Source organism: Leptonotus elevatus, chromosome 13, assembly GCF_054856555.1.
Source record: "Leptonotus elevatus isolate MCC_2025b chromosome 13, RoL_Lele_1.0, whole genome shotgun sequence".
Classification (NCBI taxonomy): Eukaryota; Metazoa; Chordata; class Actinopteri; order Syngnathiformes; family Syngnathidae; genus Leptonotus; species Leptonotus elevatus.
In genome coordinates this window covers 12,173,314-12,194,254 of record NC_141251.1, presented here as the reverse complement: position 1 = coordinate 12,194,254, position 20,941 = coordinate 12,173,314, and the positions used below count along the sequence as shown (strand labels likewise).

General features: G+C 39.0%; 1 protein-coding gene across 5 annotated transcripts in view; it reads left to right on the top strand.

The window, feature by feature from the left end:
* Window positions 1–17,943, top strand: part of ate1 (arginyltransferase 1) — a 39,882-nt gene extending 21,939 nt beyond the window's left edge. For all 5 annotated transcript variants that reach the window (XM_086092402.1, XM_086092399.1, XM_086092401.1 and 2 more), the window contains 3 exons: window positions 73–172; window positions 11,854–11,974; window positions 16,647–17,943. In XM_086092402.1, coding sequence (XP_085948528.1) covers window positions 73–172; window positions 11,854–11,974; window positions 16,647–16,825 — 400 coding nt within the window. In that variant the 3' untranslated portion in view covers window positions 16,826–17,943. The remainder of the gene's footprint in view (window positions 1–72; window positions 173–11,853; window positions 11,975–16,646) is intronic.
* The last annotated feature ends 2,998 nt before the right edge of the window (window positions 17,944–20,941 follow it).

The window sequence follows — 20,941 nt, the reverse complement described above, 5'->3', positions numbered from 1 at the left end:
TAGTGTTATACATAGTGAGGAACTAAAATGTACAATGATCTTAAAATGTTAACCTACCTTTTTCCATTTTAGGGAGATCGCTTTCACAAGGCAGCTCCAGAAACAGTCCCCAAAGCTGTCCCACTACTATCTGGGTTTTTACATCCACTCCTGTCCCAAGATGCGCTATAAGGTATTGTTGTCACATCAACACATCTTTCTCTGTATATAATCTTCAGAGCATATATTTTTTTGCTCATACATTCCATAAAAGGAACGTGAAATATGCATTTGTTTGTATAAGTACAATAACATAATTTTGACGAACAAAATATTGATTTTGAATTTCTCGGGTTATAGGGCTGACATTCAACACTGAGTGGTTTGTCAGTCATCATACACCGTAAAAACTTTGGTTGAATGCGTATCTAATGTCTACATTGCTAATACCACATGACATAAATCCCCAAGTTGGTGTTCCTAGCTGTTTGTCCCTATTACAATGTCATTAAACTGTTAATGATAGAAACATATTAAATATTTATATTGGATCATAGTCTATAATATTTAGTGGACATCTTTACACCTCATTGTCACAGGACGGAGAGGGTTAAAACAAGTGGGGAAACTTTTTATGAAGTCATCTTTCAAATATGGCTGCCGGCATTAGAGTAGTGATGGGAATGATAAGCACAAATTGTATCACATGGTTAGCGTCGGGCCGAAACCTCATATGTCCAAATTTGGTCAATTAAACATTTTTCCATGAGATCAATGGTCAATCCATAACTGTGTGCTATTTTTACATAGTATTGATGAATCTAATGTTTAGAAAATGGCTTTCTCTCTTTGACAATGCAATGTGAAAAGTGGTGATTTTGGAGGCACAAGGACTCTGCCCAATGCCAGCTATATGCATATATTTATAGAAACGTGACTTTGTCTACATTCCCATTCAGATGCAAAAGCATCAAGGCATAAATGAAAGAAGCCTTTCCACATGCATTAGTCCGATCAAGTAGTCTCATTGAATTTTTGTCTTTCTTTCATTCGCTGGCTTATTCCTCCATTATTTCATGAAAGATATTCCCATGCATGGTTATGGTTATGGCACGGTTCAGAGGTCTGGGATAATAGCTACACGTGTGTAATATAACCAATTTTCTTACATTTAAAGCTATTGAATTTCTTCAATAAATCTTTTGGCACTAAAGACAGTGCAAATAATTTTCAAAGCAAAATGTATTGTCTGGAAATATTCAAACATAAATTTATGAAGTCAAACATGGAATAGTTTGAGGTTGGGGTGAATCTGTTTTCAAATATGATCCCATTTAAAAAGAGGTGTAAAGAGATTATTTTAATATACAGTATACAGGAATGAGTGTGTGTGACAATCACAAGGTGTTTATTGATTACCGATTAATAATTAGTTTGTTCATTTGGTGTGTTTTTTTTGTATGTACTGTATCTATTTATGCCTTTATGTATAAAAAACAGTAATACAGACTACAACAGTTATATACTTATTCATTTTATGTATGTCTTTTAAGGTAAAGAGGATCGCTAATATAAGTCCGGTAAATAAGTGCATTGATCCTAGTAATAATGCTGATACTGATTTTATGAATAAGGGGTGGGAGAAAATACATTTCTCTTCTTCCCACTCCTTTTTGGAGGTGTAAAATCAAAACTGTTTTATTTTTCCTGTTTTTTGCAAGTATTTCCATGTTGTCTATCATTATAGTATTTTCAATTTTTTTGTTATACATTTTTGAAATAAATACTAACTACGGCAGACTGATTTATTGTTGGGGGATTATGGCAAAGTGCCACATATACTTTTTTTTTTCTTAAATCCATCAACATTTTTGCATTGGGTTCTGCATAGTTCTTCAAGAATATCAGTGTTATCTTATTCCTAGTCGTGTTTTGTCTGAAAGCACCGTTTCCACAGCACCTGCATTGGAATTTCCCCCTCAACCCCCATATCTGTTCTTGTGTGTTTGCAACTGCAGCATCATGCGCAGAGCCTCCCCACTTCTTCCTTTTTGGGGAGGAACACAGAACAAGGGTGAGAAGGTTGCAGAGTTCCCACCTTACACTCCCTCAGAACCCCCCATGAACACACTGATTGTGCTGAGTATACACACACACACAGTGTCTCTCCCTACATCGTTCATTTGCATATGAGCCCGAGCATACTGTGAAGTTGCACAAGATGGAGTGCCCCTAAAATCCAGCGTCATTGTATTGGAGGTTTACTCCGTTCTGGCTCTCATTCCTGTTGTTTACCTCTACCCATCAAAGCACCGGTAATTGAACCCTCCTGGACTCCACTCAAACCTCTTGAACGCCACTCATCTTCATTTTACTCACCAACATGCTCCTTTGCCTTCCCCTTATATCTTGAGACCACGCACATTTAGTACACCACATAACTGTAGGAAATTGTTGCAAGATTATGTTGTGATCAGAGATGTACTGCAGTCAAGCCGTTTTGCAAAGTATTCCTTCATCTTCACTTTGATACTCTTTTATAGCGCATGTTCATGCACTTTGTTAAAATTCAACTCGTATGAGACAAGTGGGCCTCTTTAATGACCAATAAATTATTATTTTTTTGCTTATACATCAACATTATTTAGACATACAATTGAAACAGTTACTGTTTATCCAAGACCGCACCAACGTGTGATGGCTTGAAAATGAATCTGAGCAGTGCCAGCACCCAAGAGCAGAGTCACTAAAAATGTGGAGGCCCGCCCATAAAAGGCGGTTGCATGGCCAGTGTCAGACCAGCTCCTTTGTTGTCAAATCTGAGACTGCGTGTCCCACAAGGCCTTCCTGGTTTGGCTGCTGATTTTGTGGATGGACGTGACATCCTGACCCTGGCTCTTGTCCCTGTCCCTTTGGCGCTCCCTGGCCTTCTGATGTTAAGCTGTGGGGAGCAGAAGGCGACGCTGTAATGGAAGCTAAATGAGCCCAAAGGTCTTAGCACCTTCTGACACGTTTTTCTCAAAAGTGCCTCTCGTGCGCACCAAAAGCCAACTGAATGAACCACACTTGGGATGAACTGAGCTGAAATTGGCTTTTTATGTAAAGTCTAATGCAGCAAATGTAATTTCTCTAAATCATTTACCAAACCTTTACAAAGTATATACAGATGACAGTGTTGTCAAAATGATATCACGTCCACAAAGAAATGCAAACTTGCTTGCTGTGCCAGGACTATGATCTGACTGTATTTGGATTGAGAATTCGCATTGAGCTTAATGTGTGTGATTTTGGTTTTAGTAAATGATTTAAAAAGTGTTTTCAACGAATATTCTCTTTTTTCTTTTAGACTAACAGTTCGATTTTGAATGGCAAGATGGCACTTTAATTGTCTTGCCATTTTTTTGGTTTGGACCTCGATTTACCAGTCTACGTTTGCTTTAACATAATCAGCCATTTTCATATGTAGTCATGCACACAAACACAATCAAGTTATTCTAATGTAATCTGTTATCCGGGGGTGTGAGGATGACCTAAAATGGCACTCAATAAAACAATCTCGTGAACTACTGTATTACATTCCCCACAAAGTAGAAGAGGGTCTTGAAGTAATATATGAAAGCGGACGTACCAGGAAATATGGAGAAAATAAAAGGTGGGAATAAATTTCATTTTAACAAAAAAACGGAGTGTTCATTGCGTTGTAGTTTTTCGCTGGCATGACTTGTGATCTCAAAATATATCCATTTCAGTGTCAACTACTGTGACTTTTGACTTTTGAGTGGCTGTTGCTTCTTTGTCAACATACAAAATTATATTGTATATATCTAATTAGACATGATAAAATTCAAACTTATTCATGTCAATGGGCTACATTTTCTCCAGATCCACATGTAAGTCTACATAAATTATTAAAACCTTAAAATTGGTTAGTATTTATATTTATTTATTTATTTATTATTTTATTTTATTCTTATATTCTCAGACAACTCTAGTCAACTATACTTAATCATGGAAGATGTTCCTTTTTTCTGTGCATTACAATGCCATGTGTAGTTCATGCTCAACTTGTCTCCTCCTGGTACAAAGTTGCAGGTTGTAACTTGCAAATCGTCTCAGATAGCAGACTGAATGCATATTTCCCCCCCAAGGGCCACATTCATGCAGTATGTTGTGTATGGGAATTTGACCTCACATTCTCCGTGTCACTTGTACATCTGGGCAGATTAAGAATGACAGTGACGGAGTTTGTATGGGGTGTCTAGCTGTGGACTTTCCACAGATGCCCCTTCCTCATCTTTGTGTAACAAGCCGCTTTTCATAAATGCTGGATACTTTTTTTTTGTCTTGGTATTTGATTATATTTACACACTTAATAAATTGTGTCATAATTATCAGGTCCAGACAGCAGACTCTTTCTTTCCGTCTTGTTTAAAAAAAACAAAAACATCTACCGTTTTGGTTTGGATGATAGACTGCTAGCAAGCAAGAAAACCGATGACGCCATCTAGTATGGTTTCATTCAGAACAAACCATTACAGCAGTTTTCTGAGTCTTTGAGGGCCTTATTACAAGCCTTGCTGGCATGATACGTCGGTAGCAGTGAGGATCCTTTTTTCCCCACTTGTCATGTCTTCATGCTTGGATTACTATGGTGTACTAGGGCACTACTGATTAATCGGCCCGCTGATTAAATCGGTTCATAATGGCCCTTCAAACATAATAAAATAAAATAATCAAATTGGCCAAATTGCTGATGTTTGCCCATTTACAGAAGTTTTACTCTCTTTTAAAGCGCTTTGAGCACCATATGGTGTAGAAAGCGCTATATCAGCTCAGTCTTTTTACCAGTTATTGGGAGCGCTGTTTATGCTGTATACGACTTGGCCATAGGGGCAGTGTGGATCCTTGCATTGAGATACACAATGGTGTAGTTACAGGAGTAGTAGAAGAAGAACATAGCGATCGAGTTTTCGTCAATAAAATGTTTTTAGGGATTTGAGTGTTAGCATGCTATGTTTTGCTAGCAGGTCAATGGCATTTTTAATATTGAATATTAGCTTTGAGCTAGCTATGTTGGGTAAATAATACAAAACGAAGTGAGATATATATTTGAGTGTGCTCTATGTGTAAATCTCTTCATTTTTATGTGTTTAGTTTAACATTAAAATGGAGTGTAATAAATGGCTTGAAAGATGGGACTGTTCGCTATCTACTAAACTATACTCCCTACTCAGTGATTTGTTATAACTATGAAGAAATGTGTTAATTTCTATGGACCTGTCATTCACAACAAAGCAAATCTCTATTTATTTATTTATGTTTTGTGTGTGTGCAAGGAATGTACATATCATTACACACAAGCTACAGACCCTACTCTGTTGAAAAATATTTCCATTTAGAAAACCCTTTCAGGTTCATTTTCAACTTTGTGTCTTTAAAGCCTTTTCACTTCACTCTCTGCCCCGCCTCTCCGGCAAAATTTCTAACTGTGTTTATTTAGTTCCATAGGAGACCACCAATGGTGTACCTCTCAACAGAGACATTTGTTATATTTTACCATTACCATCTCTTTTTCTACCCCTTTTTTTTTTTGCCACATCAACACTTTTTTCCTTGCCTTGTTGTAGTTGTGTATCTAACAAATCACTAACAGACTACAAGCTGGTCTTGTGGCAACCAGCACTTGGCACCCCCCTGGGAGTCGTGCTGACAGGGTGAGGGTCTGACAGAGCAAGGTTCAAGGGGTCAGGTCAGGGGGAGATCCCGTCGCACTGTGGATGGAAGGTTGCAGTTGGGGGTGTGAGTGGTAGCATGGTTGGAGCGAGGGGGTGCTGCGAAGGTCACAGGGCTGAAAGTGAGAGTTTAGAGATGGTGTCATGCTGAGCAGATCCAGAGTCCTCTCGCTGCCAGCCAGAGGTGTTTGCCTTGCCATTACATTCGCCACTATTTATTTTTTTTAAACCGCCACAGCTGTTCCATTTGGTCTGAAAAGATGGGTCAAAATATGTTAAGATCTTTTGGTAAGCACTTCTGAACTGCAATTAGAAATATATGTTCCCGTGTTGCTGGTAGAGTTGAGCTGGATGCATGAGGTGGGATTTTAAGACTTTTAGTTGTTGTCCCACTTGTCGCTAAGAATGTAGTGAGTGTGAGACAGATGTCAGCCTTGCCTGCTTATAAAGCCCATAAGTGATAAAGAGATAAAGGTGCCAAAGCTGTGAACTGATACCCATGAAAGCTATACCATCGGTTTCTCAGGAGTGAGTTGAAATGCAATCCTATAAAAATATTTTCTCCTCATTAACCTGTCATCCGTGGAGCCATGACGCATTGCTGGGCGAGGCAGAGCATGGGGTTGAGTGGGTTGGTGTTGGGATTATGAGGGCTGTCTTGGGGCCCACAGCCTGGATACTTTATTTGAAGGCTGTGCTGTGGTTATGTGTTGACTAGGGCGAAACAGCCTTGGCGGACACTGTGTGTTTAAACTGCTGCCCGTAGTATAAATCTCCCCCAAAACATAGACTCCAGACATGTTCAGGACATTTGCAAAAGGACCTCCAACACTACATAAATACACATATTGTTGCAGACTGCAGTGAGAGTGTGGGTTTATGTGGGTCCCTATTCAGAGTCATGTCTTGTTTGGACATGTCTTTCAGTGGCGTTATCCTTGTGTCCAGGCTGCTTGGCTCTTTGTGTTATTTGTCTAGCTGCATGTGTATGTTTGTGCATCGTGCTGTTTACGCGTATCCGTCAGCAGCCACATTGCCCCCTTGTCGGGCCTGAATGTGCACATTTCAACAATCTTTAAAATGAGGAACAGGGAGTTTTGTGAAAGTTGTATGTTTGAGAGGGTGGGCGGATGGAAGGATCATGGCCTATGTTTGTTGTTTTGGGACTGAGATTGGCTGAAGCTGACCCTTGGGTCAGAGCACAACCCAGACCAGGCTGAGTTGAGTCTGCATAGCTCAGGGTCACACACTAGACTTCTTTGTATGCCAATTAATTTGTTTCATGGCCTGATTGAAAAACAACGGAACCACTTACTACAGATGGTGTCTGTCTGTTGGGTCAAAAGTGCTTGTAAGCGTCACATTTACTCATGATGACCCAAGTCCATTATCATAAAACGAAGGGTTTTTGTTTAACAAAAAGGTTCAACGCCAGCTTTCTGTTGTTTACTTTACATTTGCTGCAATTCTGTCTGTTAATGTAGATCTACATTGCCTAGCTTGTGCATTTACCCTTTCAGGGTACGAGACACTTAAGCTCGAGGTTGGGTGAGGGAAAACTTAACAAGTGATATGAATAGGAAATAAGCAGCAGATGTGGGTGTTGCTGAAAAGAAAACTCACACTATGGACACTAAATCTTGTCTGCTCACCTTGCCTGCACTGTTAGATTCTCACACTCAAAAAGTCCTGGATCCAGGAAAAGTTTTGTTTCCTTCAAGTACTGACCAAAACAATTATTAAATTGCATCTTGAAGTCCATCACAATCTCCTTGTTCTTCTTGACATTGATGCAAAGATTATTTATTGCACCAGTCCACCAAATGTTTTTCTTCCGCTCTGTTCTCGGACTCATCATTGTTATGCATCCGACTACTTTTGTGTCATTCGCAAACATCACTGTGATAGCTCGGGAATTTCACAGAGCAGTCATAGGTCAGTCGTGTAAACAGGAGTGGGCTCAGAACACAGCCCTGGAGGGAGCTTGGCTGATGGTGTAGAAGATGGTGTCAGGAAGTCTAGGACTCAGTTCCCCAGTGCTAGACTTGACCCAAGAATGATCAGGTTTTGCACCAGGTTTTGTGGGAACCTTCAAGTGGTGCTATTAAGTACTAAACTAATTTTAAGGATTTTCAAAGTTCCTCTAGTTCCTTAATAAATGTTGGGACTCTTATTAAAATGATGTCTTCATATTCTAATCTGGAAATGGAGAAAAAAGAAGCAAAAAGTGGTGTAGGCTTTCACAAGGATTCCTGCTTCGTAGTAAAGTGTATTTGATTTATGTGTCGGATTAATTGCCATTCTTATAAAGCATCTTTAGTGGGCTGAGGCAATGCTCTTATCTTGAGGTGTGTAAGAGTCCAAGGTCAATATGAATGGCTTCATGTCGGAGAAGAACAGAGCCTTTTAGTGACATTTGTGAGTTTGATTCTCTCTGCTGGCGCAGAAGTTCATTCTGTCAGCATTTTTCCCAGTTATTTCTATTTCTGTACATTTTTTTTAAATGATTATATTTATAGAAAAAACTAATTTTCAAATATACAACAAAGCATACCATTTAATACGTCCCTTTTTTAAAAAAAATATTTTCTTTTTCTTTTTTTCAATACCTTGAAAAATTCCAACTTTCCTTTCATCACTTGACCGTCTATGTTGGCTTTCAAATCTGTCCATGTCTTTGTTCTATCTATGCCTTTTTTGCTTGTTCTTTCATTCGCGTTCCTGTTTTCCTTGCCCCTAAACAAACTTTGAAAGGTTGGTTGTCACCAGCATTACATCCATATTTGTCTAGGCATGCTAGGATGGAATGAAAAGGAGAGAAAAAACATAGTGACTGATTGGAACGAATCCCAGCAATCTTGAGGCCCCTTTTCACCAAAATTAACAGGAACTTCATGATACAATAATGTTGGGGACAAACTGTCCCCATGCCCTTAATTGTTAGTTTGCTTTCACACTAGGGCTTCTTCCCTCATGGTTTTATGCTTTCGATCATCCATTAGTGAGATCTGCCAATACCGACATGATACCCATTGCAGGGTTTAGCTATATACAAAGTGTCCCCCCAAAAATGTATAGACCTTTTTAGCAGCTAACTTTGAAGAAGAGGAGTTTTTTTTCCCAGCAATATGGGACACCCCCGCACTACCATCGCAATGTTACATGCTTATTTGATGAGATCTTGCCAAACAGGTGGATTGGACGGAGGAGTTTTGTTGAATACCATCCACATTCACCAGACCTCACACAATGAGACCTGCAACAGTCACTGAATTCAGAGCAACCATTGAACGTAAATGCATCCGAGGGAATTGTTTCATGATGTGTGCTATTCCGTCGCTTCGCGTTGTTGGCAGTGTCTGGACCAGGACGGACATTAGTTTGAGAACAGGCTGTGACGCAATAGAATAGTGTTTGTAAATTATTTTACATGTTGAAAATGAAAAAAATATATAATAAGCATTTCTCAATTTATTTATGGTGAGTGCTATTGGCTATATGATCTGAAAAACATTTGACCTTATCATCACATTAATTTTGACAAAACACGTTTTTTTAAGACAGTAAATCCAATAGCTTAGCTGGCATAATGCAGCAACTAATCAGCCAAAAGGATAACTGAAAACATTCCCAGCTTTTAATAACAGTCTTTACCAGATTGAAATAAGTACTCGCAGCAGACTAAATACTGCAAAAAGTCCAATAAAAAAAAATGCCGTAGTGGTTCCAATTTGAGTTTGTAGCTGCGACGTGCCTGCCCTTCGCAGTTTCTGGTGACTTCAGGCTGCAAAGTATGAGCTGCGGCTGAAAAGTTTGTCATCAGCAATGAAAGGCTTCGTTCAACTTTGCTGATCACGTGCTTTTTCACAAAAATCGACCGATCGTGATCTGTGGCTGATCGATCCTCGCATCATTAGTTTACACAGATTTAATTGCATTAAAGCAAGAAATAGATCATGTTAGAATTTTAATTAAAATATACACATTTTCCTCTGGCATGCTTTCTCTTATACTGTGCAATGCAACTAAGGTTTAAGCGTAGACTACACACATCACCTGCCAGTCCATGTACTCGCGTTATGATTAGAAATAAGACTGGCTCGTATTCTTTAAAATGTACATTAGAAACGGTAAATGGTAGCAGTATTTAGTAAGAAAGTAATATTATTTACATAGTTGACATTTTACAAATAAAAGGGGGCAGTTAGATCAGTATTTGGGCCTGTTATTGACTTGTTTTGGCTCATATCCACACAGTAGTCGCTCTGTGAAACAGGATCAGTATTCAGTTCCAACAACTGTCATTTGGCCTTCATTTTTCTAAAACTTCTATCGTTATCATGTTGGACTGAAAACATGCATGGAAAGAGATCGAATTGAAGAAGTGTCTCTCATCTCCCTCATTACTCCCAGCGATGAGGCCTGCAAAGGGGGGGAAATAGGTGTGCTTTTATAGCCAAGCAGGCGTGTGCGTGTATGTCCTTTTTAGAGGCGTGTTCGCCAGCAGTGTTGAAGGAGCCTATAGAGGTGAGTTAGAGTGTGTGAGCGTCAAGCCACCTCTGCTGACAGTTGTAGAAAGCTCTAGGCTGTTGGGACAAGGAGCACATCAGATCAAGTGCGTGTGTCCACCACAACTACAGCTGCAGAGCATTCCGCGTACGTCCATCTGTTAGCACAAGCACTTTAAGCATGCTCGTATCTGTTTTATGCTACATCCTTGTTCTTGTGTGATTGTAGGCATCTGCGGATTTGGGTTCCTTTGGAAGAAGGAACAACCAACTGGCATTAGAAGTCACATTTCACTGCACACATTTCAGTGCAGTAATGAAATAGTCTAGTTTTAGTTTTCATGGCACTTCAGAGTAAAATCAGGGCTCAGATTTTTTTTTTTTATTATTTGTATTTTTGTCCAATAGCCATATATACAATGAATGTGGTTGCATGTGTGTTGGGAGGCAGCATGGGCCTGTTGTAGGCGCCTACTCGTTATAGCGCCATCTTGACTTTTTGTTTTCTTTGAAGCGATAATGTCAGAACACAGGTCCTAAATACTTGTAATAGTATTTTCTCATTTTTGTGTGTATGCTCTACAGCTGGGTTTTTTTTTCTCAAGTTGGATAATGCTCCAAAACTTGCACTCATCACATTGTGCGGGCGTGTTTTCATTTCCCACGTTTACTTTGCAGACAGCATATGAGCCCAGACAAAGAGAACATGGCTTAAACAAAGAGATGAGCCTGATCCTGTGCTCTTTCCTTATTCATAAGCAATGTTAACTGCGGGGGTCAGTTTACAACTTTTCCTCACCTTTGACCCTAAAGCAATGTGGGTCTGGCCTTGTTTTAAATTGTTTTCACCAGGATTGCAGCTTACAAATATTGCCAGCATACAATGCAATTACAACATTAATAGATGAGTGATTAGCCTGCAGTATTGTCATCTTTATATTGGAAAAATGCACATAGACAAACAACATAACAATGATAAAACTTTAAGGTTTGTCACTAATTTTTAATTTTCAGTTCTAAAGCAGTGCAAATAATTTACCTGTAGTCAAAGAACAACCAAGTATGGTCTAAAATTGGTTAAAATGAAGAACAGCAAGATGTGTTCAAACGCTGAATGAGATTTGAATGTCCAGGAAAGTTATCAGTGAATGCAATTTGCCGCAATGCTCGTTGACAAACCACAAAACTTCTGAGAGAATGTTCCCTGGACCAGATTGTCACATCTGCTCAATGTTTAATGACTCAAAAATGAATTGTGCAAAGAAAAGATCACTATACCAGTTTTTAAGCATGGTGGAGGCTTTCCTTTCAATCCTGAGACATTTGGAACACTTTGCTCATGATAAATGCTCATGTTATATTATTATATTTTTGGTTGCGCAAAAACAAACAAAGAATAAGGTTAAATTGATCTCTTTTTTTGGGGTGGGGGATCCTAGTGTGTTTCATTAGTTGTATATTTATATTCCACTAGAACATTTTATCATAGATTTTGTTAACTTCAAATTAATTCTATAACCATTGTGGGTTTGTTTTTCTAAAAATAAAAAATAAAAAGCCTATGTTTGCATGTTTATCATAAAAAAAGAGGCCACTAACCCTCTTGATCAATACTTTCCTTATCATTTTGACAGGGACAGTACCGGCCTGCAGACCTGCTCTGCCCAGAAACCTCTGTCTGGGTATCCATTGAGCAATGCCTTCCACACTTGGAGAATTCCAGATATGCTCGTTTCAACCCGAATCCCGATGAAGGTACAATTTAGAAGTCTAGTCATGTTAGCTTTTGTAGGTGTTGAAGTTTTTTTTTCTTCTTCCAATCAGGTAAAATATTAGAAAACAACATTAGAGGGGTATGTAAGTAGAGGAAGGAAAGATGGTATCTAAAAATGTTTACATTAATGAGGGCAGAAAAGGAATGGCTGATTGGTACGATGAAAGCAGAACTCTACTGACAGGAAAAAAGAGAAGCAAATGGTCATTTAATGTGAGCGACAGCTTAATTTTCTTATAGTGAGGTCATACTTTGACATACTTCTCTTTAGAAGTTGCTAAAACAATCAACTTTTTCCACTGTTCAAGGTGCTAGGCTGTCCACTGACTATATTTTTAAGCATCGGTTGCCTCGTTGATATATGCTGAGTCTAATAAGAAATGGCCTGGTTTCAGTTGTGAGTGAATTTTGTCATAATTACAACTTTTAAATAATTAAAAGCATTATTATTTTTATTTTTTTTTAACCTGCCCTGAACATGACTTTCAAATACTTGTTGGCCAGATAGTCATGTTAGGCGTTTCCAATTCATTAATAGCCTTAATCCATCAGTAGGCACAAACACGGATGATGTGTCATAGTCAGAGTTTATATTTGCTATGACAAGTTTATGTTTGTGGTGCCTCCATTCCTCCATGGACTGTTGATCTTGGCCGGAGACGGACATTATTTCAGGCCTTACTGTCCAAACTCACTGTCAACATGTTTCAGTGCTGGCCGTCTGGATATTTAGCTCTCAGAAAGAGCTGTTGCCAAGCTTGTGGGCTGGTGTGGAAGTTTTGGACCAATATTACAGAAATATGCCCAGTCGTGAGGCCAAAATGGCCTCCCATGTGTCATAATGACAGCATAGCACACAATTTAAGCTTATGTCCTGGATATCTGTGGTGATCTGAAATCATGTCATTTCGTCACTGAATGGTATGGGGCATCTAATAAAATAAAATAAGAAGGAACATGTAAAAGAGAGCTAATCTAATATTTCAATAACCATCCAAAGGAGACCCACATTGATCACATTACTTTCCCCTCAAATGACCTTAAAACTTGCACGTGGCTGCGCATGAGTAGATGTAAAATATTTACTCATTCTGCACAACACACATGAACTATCTCACACGTTCACTATCATTGTTTATTTGAGTGGAAAAAAAAGCCACGGTCATTGTCCATTCTGCTGAATAAACACAGCAAAAAATGTTTTTGTTAAGGGGTCAACCCCTTAAACTAAACTGTGTACTGACCAAACGTGTGACATACACAAACTCTGGCATGACGTTTTCAAGATAATCACCTCTCTTGTGGCTCCTGATTTGTGGTGTTGTTGAAGGTCATAGTTTTACAGCAGGTTGACTCACCCCTAACATCAAGGTGTATGCCTTTTATTTAGTCAAACACTATGGCAGTGGTGTCCAAACTATGGCCTGGGGACCATTTGTGGCCCGCCATCCACTTTTAAGCGGCCCGCGGCATGTACAAAAAATTACATTTGCTACTGATAAATTTGTTTTTTATACTGTTGAACTTTGCTAAATATGCTAAATTTAAAACTATTTACAATTAAACAAGTAACATCATTTCTCTTCATAACGCGGGTGAATAAATAGAATACAGTTTTACATACAAAAAAAAGGTTTCTTCCACTTTCTCCTCTGTATCAAGGAGAAAATTGTGCAAATGTCACATGAATGATTCCCAAGTAACAGCTTTAAAAGTGGCCAATTTCTCCTGTTTTGGTTCTAAATGTCGAGATGGGATTCGACTGCTGATCAGAGCAGGGGTTGATATTTTCTGGTGGGTTACAGGGTCTCGACCACACCAATATCTTGTAAAATCCTAAACTATTTGCCTTATCGAAAGCTGTTCAGCCCCCCCCCCCCTTAAAAAAAACCCATATATATATATATATATATATATATATATATATATATATATATATATATATATATATATATATATATATATATATATATATATATGTATGTATGCAATTGCTTGACTGAGTTTGGTGTGCTTGATCAATTAAAGTAAAAATATTTCAAAATCGTTCAATGCACTATGGCAACATGAGGTGTGTCAGAAAAGGTAACTAGAAACTGTAAGTTTTCTCCCCTGAAGTAATCACCCTGGAGCCTTAACGCACTTTCCCAGCCTTCTCTGCCACATCTTCTTGCACTCCTGGAAGGATTCTTCCGGGATCCTCCCCGACACGTCCGGCTGAAAGAAAACTGACTGACATGAGGTCTTGAACCCTGTTTATTCAGTCAAAGACTGTCTCCATACTACACCAACATACCCAAACTCAGTTTGGATTTGCAACAAGAGGTTTAAAGGAAGCGGTCATGTCCAAAGAAATAGCCGATGGTGTGCCTTTAACCAGCATCCGGTGTTGAGAATATTCTGAAAGTTCAAGATGGATGAAAAGAGCGAGAAGTGTGGCGAGGTCTCAAGGCCCCCAGCTTCAGCCCTGACCCTCTCACTCCCAGATCGACCCTCACCACTCCTCTTCCCTCCGACCCTTGAACCCGGATGCTTATGAGCTGTGACCTCCAAAGCAGCGTGTCACTGAACGTCCGGTAGATAGACGGAAAAGGCTGTCTGGACTCACTCAAACTGAGGATGATGCATCAATAAGGGGACCGAGAGAGAATAGAAGTGAAAGGAAGTTGTTTATGTTCACAGCGGATGTTATGATTGCTGCAAGTGAAAGGACGCAAACGGCCTTTTGGCTCCACTCGCTGAATTCTGCTCTGTTTGAAAGTGGAGGTTAATAGACTATCGTAAAACTGTGTGGGACGACACACCATTAAGGCCTGCGTATTGTTGACGGAAAATAATCTGCATGAAGGCACAGTGATACTTAACACTGGTGTCATGCACACACCACAAGTTTAATTTGCAAGTTTAAGTGGCTTGTCACTCTGATAATGAACGTAAAGAAGCGAGCTGAAGTTATAGCTGTTGAATTTGTCGACACTTTGAATTTTTAAAATACAGTACTGTATTATATTTTTGCCATTAAGAGCTACTAAAATTAAGATTGTCATTCCATTTTGTCTCTTCATCTGAGACTGGTAAGATATTAAAAACGTCAGATAAATGTTTTTGTTTTCAAAGGGGAAGTCAACCTATATATATATATATATATATATATATATATATATATATATATATATATATATATATATATATATATATATATATATATATATATATATATATATATATATATATATATATGAGATTAAAAAAAACAGTAATTCATCTTATTTGTAATGTTCAGATGACAAAATAGGACTGAAATTGAAAATTAAATTCAAATTGATTCTGATATTATTGTTAGTGCCAAATTGTTTTCGTGATAACTAAATAAAATGGCCTGGACAGACGACTCCAGCTTTGTTTTGAAACGATCTGTGCTTTACCAGGTGAAAAGATGAAGAGAAAACTTGATGCTTTGATTAATATTCTGTTGGGTAATCGTGCGACCTAGCATTCCGCAGATGTCGCTTGCGCGCCTCCTGTCTTTGCTAACTTCCTAAATTTGCTGCAGGTTGCAGTACACCCTGACCTTGATGTCTGTGGTGCCTTCCAGTAGTATAACGTGTCTTGCCACGCTGCAAGAAAATCACAGGAATGGCCCGAGGAACCAAAGGAGTTCAAGATGTTTATTTGGCCTTCAAATTTTTTGCTCAAATGAAAAAGCGGTGGTGTGCTGGGGATACATAATGCCAATGGAATGTTTCGCCAAAGAGTAGATCGATGTCTGTGTGAATGGGAAATTCGTAATAAACATAAGTTGTGGTTAGTCTGTTATGGAATTCTGTGGAGTATATGGAACTTCGGAGCACTATTTAAAAATGAGAAACAGGAGAAGCAGTGTTACACCAACATTTATAGAGGCTGCGTAAACGGGCACCTTATTAATGGACCAATTACTTTTCCAGCAGTATTGTGAAATATCTCAATTAACAGCCTTCAGTTTCAAAAGGTTTATTTTGAACTCATTCACTGCCAGCACAGTTCAAATGGATCTTTGACGTCTATAGTCGTCAATGGCAGTGAATGAGTTAAGTATTTTGAATAATAATAATGATGGTTGAAGGGTTTTTTAGAAAAATTGGCGGGAAATTAGCACCGCTCTTTCTTTTCCCGGCTGTGTGCTACCTCATCCTCTTCGTACTGGCGAAGTACTTTGTGGGTACTTTGGCCCAGCTTTTCTCTCCAGGAGGTGGAGATTTTAATATCAAAGAGGAGATCATCATTTTTCACCCTTTTTCCAACCGCCTCTCCAGAGGACCACTCTTCGCTGTGCATGCACTTTTGAGAAAACACAGTGTTTTCACAGGCCTAATAGATGCTGGCAGCGTATGACACGGGCGCTAATGAGATGCTGAGTTTGACAAGCCAGCACTGAGCAAGGCCACATAAACAAGGCAAGCTAACTGGCCCGCCATGACTTCAAGTTTAGGGGCAGAGTGTAGTTAGTGTTCTTCTGCTTCCTCCAACTGCTTCTCGGAATAATGCCGCAAGTTTGCCAGGTCACTTGAGGTAAGTCGGAGGCAGGGAAACTGAGCGCGCGTTCATTGCGTTACACCGCATTTTCTCGTCGAGTTTGTTTACATGTGCATCTGTGTGTCTTTTGTTTCCCAGGCGATGCTCGTGTCCTGAAAGACGTGGGCAGAGCTTTGGTGCTCCACAGACGGACCGTCATGCCCTACCTCGTCTATTCCCGCAAACAGAAAGGCTCCAGTGATGAGACGGAAGTGAAAGAATACGCAAATTTGGTTGGCCAGAACTGCGCTGAAAGAATCTTGCTGTACCGAGCCTAGCTCTGGAGAATCACACCGCGGAAGCTTTTAAAATTCACCTCCCAGCAACAGTCTGTCATCTAAAACCCATTTCAACCATGCAGTACAATAGAGGTTCAAAACAGTACAGTATAGATCATTTTGTTGCATTTCCATTGTCAAGTTCGGCAAATAATTTATACAGTGCCATATTTCCCCCCCTCTCCTTTAAATAACCTGCGGTACAGTAGTACGCTAATGATAAGGAGCTAGATGCACTTCTCTTCAGTGATTGGTCAGTGGAGTATCATTACTTGCACGCGACATTGGGAATGGAACTTTTTTATCTAACAGGGCTCGTTTAGTAAACAGCCATATGCCATTGAAATGAAGGCGGTGAATGTTTTTCATTGTTGTTCTATTATCTCATGAATAATATTGATGAATTAATTGGTAGTTTAACTAATGTAACAAGATGTCACTCTTTTTTGCGTACGTATCTAATACAGTGATCGTCATTATCACAGATTATATTACACCGGGGAACAGTTTTGGGGGGGAAAAATATTTTGAGTTTGATGTTTATGCTGATTATTAAATACAATTGGCGTGCCGATTCCAAAATTGCAGTCGTTTTTTTCTTCACAGTTTACCCTCCAGATTGCATTCACGGCCACAATGGAAAGGCAAGCAAGAGCAGGTGTCAAGTTACGCCGCTCGCTGCAAGCTGAACTGCGTTGTACTGTTTGGTGGAAATGTAGCTTTTTGGTCTGTTCATGTTTGTGACTGAGCTTTCCGCTGCCTCTTCCTGTAGCCTCACTGCTTATTTCTTCAATCGGTGCAATTGCCGCTCACGTGCGGTCCCATCCACATCGCCCGGCCTCACTCGTCACGTGCTGCATGTGACCTCACGGGGGGGATCAGCCCCTTTAATGTACTTTTGAACCTGTGTATGCTAAAGTAATGAAAATAGACACGTGCAAACCACACAGCTATTAGAAGGTTTCCATTTATTGCTTTACCTTTTTAATTAACAGCCACATTGTAATAGCAGTGTTTAACAGTCCGGCCTTTTTATTTATGTTCATAGATGTCTCTGTTTTTCTTTTATTATTGACTGTTATGTTCAACAAATAAAGGGCTGTGTTTTACCTGCTGGACAGACCGCTGTGCTTTTTTTATCCAGAACTTGCAATGAAACAGTCTTATCTGAGATTTATGAGGAACGGGCGCTATGAAATACTGTATTTAAAAAAAAGAAAAAAATGAGCGAAGCAAATGTTTTATAAGGAGTGGACTGGAAGATTGATGTTTTTGTTTCGGTCACTGCTCTGAACAGATCACAATCCTGCACAAGTTCAAACCTGTCTGCCTTCAACCAAACCTTAGAACCCTGTTGACAGTCAGCCTTCTTCTTTAAACTCATAGTGGCAAGAATACATCTGTGTGTTTTAGGAATTAGGACTGATGGACAGGCTAATTCTCCAGGATTGCAGCGGGTGAGTGTCCCAGGTTTGATTTTGTCCCACGTTAGGTAGGAGTCACATTTCCATCAAAGGACATGACTTTTCTTTCACTTTCTTTCAAAACCTAAATCTTGATTCATTTCTGATTTAGTGCTATGCGCCAATGCGGCTTTTTCCTGAATGGGATTTGAGTCTTACCAAGACTGTGTGTGTGTGTGTGTGTCAAGTTCCATGCAGAAACACACACCTGGCACTGTCATGAAAAGTTAGTCTTGGTGGAGGCCGCGTAGTACGGTCAGCATTAGTGCTGTAGTAGACCTCCTGTCACAATAAGTGACCTGGATGGCTCAGCCGGTCTGAAGTAAGTTCATAATGTTGCATGACACTGCATGGCAGGCCTTGGAGCTTTGGACCTGACTGGGGCTTAATTGCCTTACTAAGTATGAGGTCTGTGTTGACCTTTAACTACTTTTGACCTGATTTTAATGTTGAAAAATCAAAAGGGGAAAAAGTTAATTGTCTCCAGATGTTTCAAGCTGCACATGGTCAAAATTGAAGGAATAAAATTTAGATCCACATTTTTACGCAAAAACCTATTCTAGTCTTTCTCATTTAGTAATACAAAAGCAGTGATGGATTGGGTGATCATCATATTTCTTCAGCCATGCATGAAGCGCCCTCTTTCTTTGTAGATATGGAGTGTAGAAGGGCGTGACATGTTTTGAACTTCATCCCATCCCTCTAGAACACGCACTCTGTATTTCACCAATGGAACAGAAAGTACACTCCCCCCTCATATTTTTTTTTTCCTGTTTTTTCTTTTGTTTTTGTGGGCTCCTTGTTTAGTTTCTCCCCTCACACCCAATTAATTGTGTCCACCGTCCCATGTCAATGTATGTCTAAACTGTAAATCTGTTGTCCGCTCCATTGTGCTGCAGACGTGTATTATTGGTGTGTGTTTGCACTGCACCCACACCAGGCCCCCCCAAATCAGCGGAAGCTCCCAAGCCAGAGGAAGTGCCAGGGTCTTTTGTGAGCAAGGCCACCCTGGATTAAGCATATCTCACTCTAAATGCACAAATGTCTTTTCTCCTGGGGATTATCGAAGAGGTCCGGGGGGCCTCGGGGGACTCTCTCCTGCAGGACCACTGTCACCCAAATTCAGCACACTATCACCAGACTGCTCTTGGGTAGAGGGGAGGCATTGTGTCCCTTAGAGACAATAATGAAGGGAATTTTGACATGGGGTTCTAATGTTTGAATGTGGTGAAAATATCTACAAGCAGGAATGTAGCACTGATCATTTTGTCGAATAAAAATTGTCACCATATTTTTAGATTTTTAAAATAGAAGCCATTCATCGAGACAATGTCAATAACTACATTTGACTGACAATTTTGTCAATGAAAAAAACAAAACAACACTGACAAAAATTCATAAAATCCAATCAGAAGAAAGAATGATTATTTATATTATTTATTTTTATACTATTTAACCCATTTACTCCCCAAAACGTATAAATGTGTTCTATTTTAAATATTACCATGCTCCCAAAGACGTATTTATCCGTTAAAAAATAAATACATAAAATGATGCTAGAGCATACAGAAGACTTTGATGCAGCCTCTGAACTGAAGAGAATGCATGAAGCAATGGTCGCAGCAGGTGGCAGCAGAGCAAAAGAGATCAACCAGGGCCATGTTGCAAACAAGATGATTTCCCCACAGTTCTAAACAGATTTGTGAATAATGATTAAATTAATAAGGCTAATTGCTGCAAAACGGAAACGGATAGAAATATATATTTCTGATGAAAGATGAGATTCTAATCTTTCTTTTAGTAGGTTCCATGTTTTCATAGCAATAGAACACAATATTCTGTGGGCCTTGCAAAATCAATCAAAATCCAGTAAAACAGCCCGGAGTACAGGGGGTTGCTTCAGTAAAAATGGCTGCGAGTGAATGAGTTAATATTCAAACATGTTTCCATTCATTGTGCAGCTGTAAAATTAATCTGAGGAAATTATGCACTTTTTTTTTTTTGGGTGAAAACTTAATTTTAAGATGGCATATTATTGTCAGTTCAACATCTCTCATTGAAACAAAATTTAATAAAGACACAATTGTGTTAAATGTGTCTTGTATGTCAAGTTACAAATAAATGTTATAATTTTTGGTATCAAAATTGAAATTTAAGGGAGAAAAAAAAGCTTTTTATTTAATTTTATTATAAAATTGGATTAAAACTAAAATACAATCAGATGACTAAATTATGACTAAAACTTAAATTTTAGTCAAAAGACGATTCCTAAAACTAAATGAAAAATTTCTTGTCAAAATTAACACTGTAATGTAGCTAAGAGTAACATAGGGTGGCTAGATTTTCAAAATTAAAACCCGAGACACTAACATTTTGCTGAAAATCATATATACAATAAATTCTTACCAGGAAGTATTTTACATTTAATCACTAGTCAATCTGCTGACTGGTGTTTGTGTTATTACTTTAGCGAATGCTAAATGCTATCTTGGTTGATCTTTGGATGTCTGAGATATCCTACTGTGTCAGTGGCCATTGAACGCACCTCGAGTCAACTGCTGAACGTTAGTACAGTAGGCTATTTGCTTTCTTTTGCTTTTCCACATAGGTATCAATCGTTGAATGCGCGCTTTTTTTTTCTTCAACGGAAAAA